The 11968-nt window shown below is 42.1% G+C and overlaps 1 protein-coding gene across 1 annotated transcript; it reads right to left on the bottom strand.

Annotated features, from left to right (window-relative positions):
• Positions 1 to 217: 217 nt before the first annotated feature.
• adpgk2 (ADP-dependent glucokinase 2) lies at positions 218 to 11410 on the bottom strand. The gene is made up of 7 exons (XM_069173989.1): positions 11163 to 11410; positions 9421 to 9580; positions 7460 to 7650; positions 7170 to 7266; positions 6859 to 6995; positions 6226 to 6362; positions 218 to 3176 (listed from the first exon to the last, which is right to left on the bottom strand). Exons 1-7 carry the CDS (start codon positions 11356 to 11358, stop codon positions 2622 to 2624), a joined length of 1473 nt encoding a protein of 490 aa, XP_069030090.1. The 5' UTR covers positions 11359 to 11410; the 3' UTR covers positions 218 to 2621.
• Positions 11411 to 11968: the final 558 nt, after the last annotated feature.

The raw sequence follows: 11968 nt of genomic DNA, 5'->3' as shown, positions 1-11968 counted from the left end.
GGCAATGGGAGGAAAGGAAACAACCTTCATCAAGGTGAATTATGATGTGAAAAAGAGGCAGTGACGTGACGTCCCTCCGTCAGACCTCCTGAGTGCATCATGAAAAAGATCTAATACTTATCTGAAGAGTTTGCTTTAAAAATGTGCAGCCAGAATCATCATGACGACCCCCCCCCCCCTCCCTGCTATAAGAACAACAACAACAAAGCAATGATTGTTTGATCAGCATAGCAGTTTATCTCCGGTGGTTCTGCATTGAATAGTCAACATGCATGAAAGATTCAGACACATCTTTGGACCATGGATGATATGAATTATCTAGAGATTAGATACGTGTTAGCAAGCAGCAGTTCTATATATGAGCATGAATGCACGCAATGGTTTCAATTCACAGTAAACATATAACCCGTTCCTCTTGGCTTCTGATCCCCGTTCAAAACAAAGACACAAACCTAGTTATAGAAAAAGTCTGTATTAAACATTCCCTTTTTTACTAAACACCAAATCATAGTAAGGCTCGTTTACCTTCAGCTTTACCAAACAACGACATCAGATCAGTACAGTCTAGATACAGAGAACAGATTTAAAGGGATTTCTTCACCTTCATCTTCTTTTTCTATTGACCGCATACTTTGTAATGGAATGAATGGGTTCCTCATTAAAAAGGGGGGGCTTTGCTCTTTGACAAACAAGTTTTAGGAAAATAAATGAACAAACTAAGTGAGAAAAGTAGATCACTTGCATGATGCCGTAAACTTCATTCCGCACGGAGAAGATAACTGAAGGTGTCTGTGATGGAATGTCTGATTTGTACATAGTGAGAGGAAAGAGTAAGAGGTGGCATCAGCCCCAGTAAAGCCCGTTGCACCAGTAACAACAGCTTTGATGAAAGTGACTCCAATCCTGAAAGGAGCGATGGTCATGGAGAGACAGGACCCTACAGGTCATCTTAATGTTATTGTTATTGAGAGAAACAAATTCAGAAAACAGTGACGTATGGGTGTGACAGGTCATTAGGCATCAACACACCATGCTTAAGCTGGGCATGGAAAACATCTTTCCTCCGTGGTCCACTACTCCACAGATTGAGGGGAATCATTGCGAGTTACACCGCGGCTTTAAGTACAGATTATAACGTCCTAAAGATGAGACTGTGTTCCACTCTACACAACCATATCATGTGACATACACTTGCCAGTAACTTCTACCTTGCAGCAAAGTTTTCTTGGGCTGTCAAAACTGGTTATTTGGTCCTTAAAGAGCCATAAACTGACAAGATGAGGGAGAGGAAGAAAGACGATGAAGAACCAGAGAAGAGAGACAACACTGGGTGATGGGAAAAGGAGGGGCAAACAGAAAGAGCACGGAGGTAGAGAAAAAAAGTTTGACATCATATCCAGCGAACATTGTTTTTGCATTATTACACTGCAACTGAACCACAGGAATGACAATCCGAACACAAACACACCCAAACCACTAAGAACACTTTTCACATACACTGGGAAGAACAGGAACTTCCGATTGTAAATCTTTTTTTTTTTTCTTTTTTTTTTTGCTTTTGAGAATGAGAGAGGGAAGAGGCAGGATAGCTCTTCAATGTGACACGTTGTCAGTGTACAGTTGGTTCATCTGAAAATGCATTTGCACAAAGGCAGGCGAGGTCAAAGGCTTGTTCACTGGTTGGAACTGAAGACTTCAAGTAGGTGACAACACCTAATAAAACGTGCTGCCGAGAAACAGACGATTCAGCTATTACTGAATCTTCTGGATATGTTTGCTGCATAGTGGAGTCCCAGATTTGGAGAGGATTTATCCTGCAGAAGAAGTTGTGCAAAACTTGTTCAGAAACAACATCACACAGGCTGCCTGTGTGGTGCCGTAACAACAACCTTTGTCCAAACCTCATCCCTCTTTATCTCATCCTGACTGTAGGTCAAGTCTTATAAGGCCTTGGAAACGGAGGACAGGCCACTGGAATCACTAGAGTCAGATGATCGATTACAGCGACTTGGCACAGATGTTGGGTCTGTTGAATGTAAGTGGGACAGAGCAGGATGTTTTGCCTCTAGAAAACAAACTGGATGCAAAGGGGTTTTACAGTTAAGATAAAAAAAAAACAATGTGAATGCTAATTCTTTTATGTACATCATGTTAATGCTAGAGTGATTTCAGTGCCTTTAGCCAGTGTAAAGGCAGCTTTATCTAAATGAGATTGAACTGCAAAAAGTCTGTTTAGCATGGACTCCACTTAATTAACAAAACAGTGATTTTTAAGTTTATTGGTTTTTTCCCCTTCAAAAATCACAGTTTTTTTTTTTTTTGCTTTTGAGAATGAGAGAGGGACCAATGATGGTGGCCTAGGCTGATTAATAACCACTGTACTCCATCATCTGACTCTTCTGAGTGATAGTTTTAAGTTGCACCTGGGACATGAGCTGCAAAGGTGATAGCATTAGCCTGATACCTGTGTCAGGACCTGACGGCTAGTGTGTATCACACCTCCATCAAGTTTCCAGAGTTACACCCTTTGCCAACATCTCGTTCGCACTAAACACACACACACACACACACACACACACACACACACACACACACACACACACACCACTTAATGTCCTTCTCTAGATCTGCAGCACCAGGCCAGCAGCGGATATGTTGTCCCCACCACCTGCAGTCTGGTAAACCTCAGTGCACACCAGCACTGGTGCCACACAGATCTCGTAGTCGTCCTCATCCCAGCAGCTGATGGGCCGGGTTTCCTGCAGAGGGATACGCTGGCTTCCCTCCCGCCGGCTAACAGAGAAAGAGTCGTCCATGATGAGCCTCGCCTTGTTGGGGTCAATGTCATCGGAGCCACAGACATGGCGATTAGCTGTTAGCGAGGCCTTGGCAGTGGCTGACATGGTGTTCTTCCACTGAGAGCCACGAGTCACAATCATGGCCTGAAAGGCCAGAGTGTGGACGTGGAGACGGGTCAATGGCTTATGCTGACTGTTTGTGTCGCTCTGTGCACTGGCGTCCTTGTAGCGCTGGTTCAAAATGCGATACACCTCTCTCATCTGGTCAAGGACAGTAGCTACTCGAGGGTTTGGGTCCGACAACACTGTGATGTTGGATCCTTTGAGGAGGCTAAGCAGGTTAGGAAGTTCTTGTTCATTCATCCCCAACGAGTCCGCCTGGAAAAGCAGAATTAAGCATTTTAAATGAACTGTGCATCACGGGGGGGAAAAAAAGAGAAGCCATATTGTTGACAAATTCTTACGTTGTGATCAACGTGTACACGCAGTATATTCAGAGAAAAGAACCTGTAATTTGGATCTTTAAAATTGGCTCTGTGTTAAGTGCACATCATACTCAGGTAGGCACATCTGTGTTGACTGACGGTGTTCCTTTGCCGAGTGGAATAAACTACACTTGCTTTGTTGATTGCAATAAAGAAATACAATGCAAACGTACGACTATTTGCTGTTAAATTGAACAGTACATGTAACTATTATCTCGTCTTAAAAATATATATTTCCCTCGTTTTAACCAGCATCTGGTGGTAATTCTTTCTTACCACCAAAAGGTGGCAGTAATTCACCTAAACGCTTGTTTGTTTGCCAACCGCCATTAAACAACAACAAAAAAAAGAACATAACTATCAGGTGCTGTGAGATCAGATGATGCCGTACAAACAGGACAAACATACAAAATCTACGAAAACTATCAAAATGTTCTGTGTGGAACTCCTTCAAAATTGTTGGTTGTGGTTGATTGGGGTCTTCCTTCTTTAGAAATGAATGTCCAGTTAGAGTACCAAGTTGTTTGTCTGTAGCTTGTTCTAGCTTGCAATAAATCGAGAAAAGGCACAAGACGGAGCATAACGATGAGTCGGCTACGCCAACATGCACCAGTCAATAAGTCACAGTTAATACTTGGCCCAGATCGTGTTTAACAAATTTTGTAAGATTCAGTTCACCAGGTTTTGTCAGATATCATCAAATATGTCAACAAGCTTCATGCAGCTTTTGATTAGCTTTGTCAAATGTTGGTGTACAGAAAATTTGGTGACAATCGGACCAACAATTAAGGAATAGATATAAAGAATGTTGCTGTGCGGAAAACTCATCTTGGTGGAATTTAATGGTCCAAGAAGTTTTTCTACAGAGCACATGGAGCACTGGAGTATCAGTGTTTCAAATTTCAAGTCAATTGAATTTATGGTGTGAGAAGCGATGCCTTTCAGAAATGACATGTTTAGGCCTTAGTTACAGCACTACCATCTGGTTGATTGGGGTCATCCTTCTTTGGAAATGAATGAACACCATTTCGAGTTATTAGGCCAAGTTTTGTGTTTCCAGCTCTTTCCAGTTCACTGCAATTTGAGCCACATAGAAGACAAAGTATAATATTAATAATAAACCGAAGCAAAACAATAGGGTTCTGCCTCTTAGGGACTTGAACCCTAATAATATTAATAATGAAAACAAAAATAAAAGGGGTTCTTAGCAATGCGAGTGATGTTGCTCAGATCTCTAAATGTTGTGCTGATGGAGGAGGCAACACTAATAGATGATAGAAGTTATAAACAAATTGAAGAAGAGTGGTTATTAACCAAAAGCAGAGAATCCGAAGCCACAACAGTCTGGCAGCATTTGGTCATCTTTTTAAAGGAATTTCACTCATCAATCAGGTCTCCCTTTCTCAGAATCACCTGGTGAGAGACAGACAGCTGATTGAATGAGACCTGATTGATGAATAACAATCTTTGACCAGTCGCTGTCCCCCCTGGTGGGTTTTTGTCAAAATATAAAAACAGTAGGATACTGCCACTCAGCAATATGGGATATTTTATTGTGGCCAAACAAATGGACGCTTGTCATTTATTATATTACATTGTCTCCAACTCAAGGCTCCATCTGATGTGTTTTCTATTTATAAATGTAAAAATCCTATTTGTCTCTAGGCAGCACACTGCAGAGGGTATTGCAAGAGTGAAAAGTTATGCTAGTGTAATTTGGGTATTTATTTACAATAAATCAACAATATTTCAGGGCTAACACAAGATACCAAATAAAAGGAAAAGTAGAGAGTGCATTTAACACAGCATGCTCATTGGCACGATTTACTTTTAGACAACATGGGCATCAGTACTTGTTGTACTCAAGAAATTGAATGAAAATCATGAAAATATAGACCTTCACTATACTTTTCTTAAGGGCATTTCCAGCCATCTTTTCATCCAAAAAGTGTTTTCATACTGAACCATGGTTCACTTTGATCCGGAACCAAGACCACCTCTTTTGGTCAAACTAAATTTGGGTCCTTTGGTTGAGTTGATGGTTTCAGGCACCTTTCACGCCTGATATTTTGGTTTGGACCAAACTGAAAAGTCAGAAGATCTGGAGCAAACAGGGTAGGAGCGAAAGTAGCATAAGAGAAGTCTGGCGCCACAAATATACAGCCATTTAGACCGCAAAGGCTGGAAACATTGGGAAGAAAGTAGCCTTTGTCCTAAAATAAAATATAGACACTGACAACAGGCTCAGGTTTCAGTTAGTTTGCCTCCACATCCTGCAATATCCTTTCAATGAGCAACCAAGTCCAACGGGTCTTATGGATCAGCTAATGGACTGACCTAATGAAAGTGATCGACCACAAGTGCTGCTTCAAACCCTTGTGGCTGATGTGCATGTTGAGGCTCGAACCCTAATGAGGTGCTGTGCCAGTTAAAGCTAGCATGTCATTAATCCACCACAGCTATACAGTCATTTGAGAGCAAAGCAACCAGCAGACGTTTTATCCACAGATCAGTAATCAATGGCGAGCTTTGTTACCAGACAAAGTAAGTTTGATGTAAGACATGCAGTGGGGGATCTTTAAATAATAGTTCCCAGTGAATAACAAATAATATGAGAATAATATCCTTATTTCTCACTCTGCACTGCATGTGAGAAAAAGGAGGAACCCATCACCAACTTTTAACAAATTAGTTTTATGTAAAATAAAACTATGCAAATACAGTTCCTAGTGAATCGGACTGTTTTGTTTACAAATGTATTCAACACATTTAACTAAGAAAATTTTATTTCAATGTACCTGCTGCTGTCTGTACCTGTTCACCGGACTACCTCATCCTTTTTTGTATTCCACAATTCCCGTTTTTTCACTTTGTGATCACTCTACTCTCTCATCTGCGTAACAAGTATGAATTTATGTGTTTAATTGTTCAGTCATACTTACATGGGGGATGATGTAATGAAGTAGGTTTTCCATTATACTCTCCTCTACAAAACTGGCCATCTCAAAATGGATGCCGAGCGTAGGAGAAGAGGATGACAGCACTTCTGCCAGGCGGGAGAGGAGAGCATCTTGCTCACCTGGAATGATAAAGATAAAGGTTAAATATTAGAGAAGAGTTTTAGACTAAAGGAAGACAGAGAATGAGGAAAGGAAACATGGAAAGAGAAAAAGTAAAGTGATAAAAAAAGTGGAGAAATTAAATAAACAGATGCACAGCACAGCAGGCAGGATATCACAGAACGAAGGATGTCGAAGGGAAAGAGAAACAAAAGGCAAATAAGGTAAGGTTGAGAGGCTTGGACAGACAAAGAAGAGAGATCAGTAGGCAGAATATGACATTTACAAAAGAACTGTCACATCAAATAAGACACAGCTGAACTGCTGTACAAACAATCTGGTTCAGAGTGGGAAGTCTGTTATGATCTGCCTGTAATACGGGGTGATACTGACTTTCAGCCGGCCTTTCTTTTTTCCGTCTTTGAGTTTCTGTTATTTCACTTGTGTACAAAATAGCAGAGGAAACACAGCTGGATGGTTCACATCAGCAACAAATATAATTTTCTTTTTTTTTACCTGACTGGAAGGGGAAGTTGTCCATCATCTGCAGCCCACCAACCACCAGCAGATCTGGTTTGAAGTCTTTGAGTTTCTCTGCAAACTCCTCCAAGGAGGCCAGGTAGGGGTTATGCTCATCACTGTGGATGATATATCTGCACAACAAAAACACAGCAAGCTGAACAAAGTCACCTTTAACGACTGCTGAGCCTTACATTTATACATATGTTCATTATGTACACACACAGAGCACAACAGTCATGAAATCCAGCCAACTGTAACACCATACAAAACTATGGTTTGATATGAAATATCTTACTAACACATACCTGTTGGCTCTACGTGAGGTGTAGTTCCCCCAGCTGACACCAGCTGGATACTCTAGGATCAGATGGATATCTGGCTCCTCTACTATGTTACCTGCCACTGGAAAGACAGAAGGAGGTGAGTTGGAAGTAATAGAGGTGGAAATGAAATGAATCGAAAAAAAAAACATAATGAAAATAAGAGCAGGGAATAAACAAGGAACGACAGAAAGAAATTCAGAGATGCATGAAGCTGCTTTGGGAGGGGGGGGGGGGGGGACTGAGAGAAGATGGATAGATCCTTGTGTGTGTACCTGTAATGTCCTGGGAGAGGACATCAGTAAAATCGGGGCTGAAACTTCCCCCTAGCAACACATCACATCCCTCGGTTGCCATGCGACCAGCCATTACTGGAGCGTTGCCACCTACGGCCCATCTGTTTCCAGGTAGGTCACGGGCCCCCTCGACCAGCTCACTGAAGAGGGTGTCATTTAACATAAAACGCCTGCAAGTGAAAGAAAAGTAATAGTGAAACAATGTTAAAACAACTTGCACTGAAAAAAAATGTTCACTATAAATAAAACTTCTTCTGACAATATGTGACTGAAAGTGAGAGACCTGTTATCAGCTTTCTCTGTTAACTCTTTCTGCTTTCTGCTTTCAGCGTGTTCACATAAAAGAGGAGGAGTTTGCAGTATCTAACCAATCACAAACATGGACAAGTGTACTGACAGCAATGCCACATATTTTAAAAACGAGGAGCAAACTATGAAAAAACAAAAACAAGTTAAACACATCATCTACACTGAAAGCAGCACATCTGCAGCTGCTAAATGAAGGAAGAATGAGTCAAAAATTTGCCGCCTGTGTGAATGTGTAGCCGAAGAATCACCTGACCGTGAGTGCACAGGAAGATCAGACTAATTACATGTGCATATTTCATTAAATTAATTTATTATTAGATGTATTCTCATGACGTGTATGAAAGTTTTAGTTTTATCATCTAACCTGCAGCCCCGGGAGCAAATAAGAAATAAATGTAAAATCATAATTCAAAGTGAGAGGTCGGTTTATTGTCAGATCTTTTAAGTAGGCAACGAGTGCATTAGTGCATCAATCAGTCCCTGATATAAAAAAAACAAATGAAATTAATCTATACCTCATAAAAAAAACAACAGGGAAAGACAGAGGTTTGTTGGTCTCTGAACACTCTGCCCCCCGCAGAGGGCCGTCTCACTGTCTCACTCCTCAGAGGACCGTCTCACTGTCTCATTCCTCACAGGACCGTCTCATTGTCTCACTCCTCAGAGGACCGTCTCATTGTCTCACTCCTCAGAGGACCGTCTCACTGTCTCATTCCTCACAGGACCGTCTCATTGTCTCACTCCTCAGAGGACCGTCTCATTGTCTCACTCCTCAGAGGACCGTCTCACTGTCTCATTCCTCACAGGACCGTCTCATTGTCTCGCTCCTCAGAGGACCGTCTCACTGTCTCACTCCACATACCGAGCTCCACTGGATCTTCTCTAATCAGTTATGACAACTTTCAGAGAGAATTGATCGGTCAGCGGGCGGTACTTTCTAATGCTTTGATCCGATATCTCCAACATAACCTGCTCCAGACCAGGTGAACTTTGCAGCATGAGTTACCATGGTGATCTAGCCAGTTTAAAAGAAAGCCACCTTCGTGACACTGACAACCGGTATTTTAGTCTCAACATACCTCGCTAACCCACTAATCTCGCTTCGTAGCTCACCCCTACCTACCTAAGACTTCAAAATGTCTGGTCAGCAATTATCTGCAGCAACAAAGATGGAAAAATACAGACAAGCACTGACCAACATAAGGGCTTTAAAACTCACAGCTTTTACAGATACAGATTAACAGAGGAAATAAGTGTGTGACCACCTTATAAATAGTTAGTGTGTCTGTGAGAGAGCATGTGAGGGTTAGAGAGAGTTGAGAGCACAGCACCCTAAAGGGTGCTACAAAGAAAAGGTTTTAAATTAGTTCGAGGCTGATCCCAACCCTCACAAACACTGCATTGTTTTACCACTCCCTTCTCTCCAATCTAAACACACACACACACAGTATACGCACGTACAATGACAAGACAGACAAAGCTAAACAGAGAAGACTTAAGCCTTCAAATATTTGCAGAAGCACTGGTTTATGAGCACATGTATCTTCATTGACGTACAGTATGTCGAGGATTCATCACTGAACTGAACCAAAACTATTAAATACGCTGCTCTTCACATAAACATCACTTACTCTGCGGCGGCTCCTGGCGCAAAGAAGTAGGCGAAGCTCTGAGCCAGCTGATCGATATTTTCTATGTAGTCATGATGAAGCGGCTGCTCGGTGGGAGGGAGGCCTATCTTATTAAGCAACGACACTCCGTCTACTATCAGGTCAACACAACCTCCGAAACCTGTGAGTGAGGGAAAGTGGCAGAGAGAGAAACACAGAGATATAATTATGAAACAAAACCACATCCAGTAGCAGGTATTTAACAGTGTTTTGGGCAAAAGAGTAGAAGAAGAAGATAAAGAGATGGTATTAAAGGATAAAAGGGAGAGGGAGCACATTGTGAATCACGCAGCCATCTTCTGTTTCACACCGTAACAAACTAAAAAGTGAAAATAAACCAAAAACAAGGTAATGCCAAGTAAACTGAGCAGAGAGAAATCCACACAACGTGCAGCTGCTGTGCCCAGTGCTGCAACATTTCTCTGACCATTTGACACATCACAGTTTCAGCTGCTGGATTGAGCACCTGTCTCACCAGGAGACAACGCTGAGCTACAAACATTCCCTGTCAAGTCTGAACAAAGGCCAAAGGGCTGAGTACCAACACTAGTTTACAAACCGGTGTGAGCAACTTGTTTAGAGCAGCCAAACGGCTGGAATAGATTTCCCATTTGAACTAGTTTGACATCAGGTGGACATGTCCGACTAATTTCTTTTGAATTGCTGCAAATAAAACACTTCTGTTTAAATGTGTTACCATGTGGTCAGCATTAATGGTACATTTTTATTGTGGTTGAACAGCAACAAGCCATAATTTGTCGTTGTGTTCTGGTGCTTAACTCTTGTTTTTACCACCTGAAACATTTAATGGCAATACATGTTAATATATCCAGTTTTGGATACTTACCTGTCATTACAACATAGCAGCATCATTAGACTGTGTGACTGTTGAACTGGGTAAAGGTTGGACAGATAAGGTGATTTTTAGTTGGTGTTGGTATCACGGTCTAAAGGACAAGCTTTTATGATTTGATCATGCCAGACAAGACAGTGGATCTTTAAACTGGAGTTAAACCTCAAACATGATGGTTTTAAAACGGGTTTTCAACTAAATAAATAGCGGTAAGTACGCTCTAAAACTCTTAAGCTGCGTGCATATGTTTGGTTCATGCACATCCATCCCTCCACATCTATCGTGCAGCTACTGGCCCCCCCATCATGTCACGTCCCCATGCACTTGAAATGACAGCCATGATGATGAGCCTCTGTCCAGCCGGTTCACGGGGATCTCTGCTCAGGACAAAGTGTCCCTGCGGACTGAAGTGGACCGAGATCTGGTGACAGCAGCAGATCATTCACGGTCGCACCTCTTCAACTTCCTCCTCTGCTGCTGCTTAGTATCGTATTTCTCGTGGCTTTTTTTCTTTGATCACTCATTTGCAGGCAGACAAGCGATACTTTATGTAGTCTGTGGAGTAAATGTCAGTTCATAAAATGTACCCTTTTTTTGTTGTTGTATGCATTAAAATATATAATAGTCCTCTTAAGTTTGCTTTCAACATCAGCCAGGTTTCAACAGAAAAATCAGCAATTAGCGATACGCTTGTATTTTTCTGTTTTGTTATAGAATCGGAGCAAAACATGCGTTAAAGTTAATCTGCTGCGGGTTTCTTACTTCGGCGCCATATATTTTGTGCGCTATTCGTTTAGGAACAAGTCGATTACGAGCCTTTAAAATGAGGTTAGCTCGCGTTAGCTCTCACCAACAGCCACTTTTGGTTTAGCGACGTTATTCATCCCGACTTTCCGCTCAGCTCGCAGCAGGGAGGACAGGACGGTGTCCAGCCGGTCGTCCAGTCCTGCATTCTCGGGTGACCGGAACCAGAGGGCCAGCAGAACCACAAACGCGGACACGACAGACCCGTATTTCATCCAGGAAACCCGGCCTCCCTCCTCCATCTCTCCGCTGCTGTTGACTACGGCGGCTCACACACCGACAGGACGTCTGTCCGACCCGCCGGAGCGCGCGTGGAAGGTTGGCTGTTTGTTTTGGGAGGCGGAGTGTCCCGGATGTACTTTAACTGGACCCGCTACACGGCACCGCGGTCTATATTGGCTCTGACCGGACAGGGTCCGGGATTTGAGCTTTTTTAATTCTAACCACTTTCTAGCTACCCTGTTTTTTTGTTTTTTTTTCCTGTTCCTGTAAAAAAAAAACGCAATAATTTTTGTAAATAATACTTCTTTCCATTTTTGTTTTTGTGTATCTCCACTGTCCAGGTTGGAAATAGGCGGATAGGCCGATATGCAAAAGGAGCACCGCAGGAGTGGTGTTTGATTGTGCGACGACACGGCGGAAGTGACAAATCTTAAAACAGGGGGCTGTGTCACAAAAGTTGAATTAAGAGTTCGGTTTAACTAAAAAAAAAAAAATGAACGTTTACGCGCGTGCACGTAACAGTGACGCGTTAATACAATGTTTTTACACATGAATGCGTAAGCACGTGAGGTGTTACACCTGGCTTTACCCCATTATTTTGGATTTCTTAATTCTCCTTTAGTGAAACAG

This window comes from Embiotoca jacksoni, unplaced genomic scaffold (assembly GCF_022577435.1).
Source record: "Embiotoca jacksoni isolate LCO1_2020_lvr unplaced genomic scaffold, fEmbJac1.0.p SCAF_6, whole genome shotgun sequence".
NCBI lineage: Eukaryota > Metazoa > Chordata > Actinopteri > Embiotocidae > Embiotoca > Embiotoca jacksoni.
The sequence above is the reverse complement of the archived record's forward strand: the minus strand, read 5'-3'. Positions and strand labels throughout refer to the sequence as shown.

Coding starts and splice junctions, on each gene's coding strand:
- adpgk2 (XM_069173989.1), bottom strand. CDS start 11,358: ATGGAGGAGGGAGGCCGGGTTTCCTGGATGAAATACGGGTCTGTCGTG. Junction 9,581..11,162: donor TAAACCAAAAGTGGCTGTTG/GTGAGAGCTAAC, acceptor CCTCACTCACAG/GTTTCGGAGGTTGTGTTGAC. Junction 6,996..7,169: donor ACCTCACGTAGAGCCAACAG/GTATGTGTTAGT, acceptor TTTGTTGTGCAG/ATATATCATCCACAGTGATG.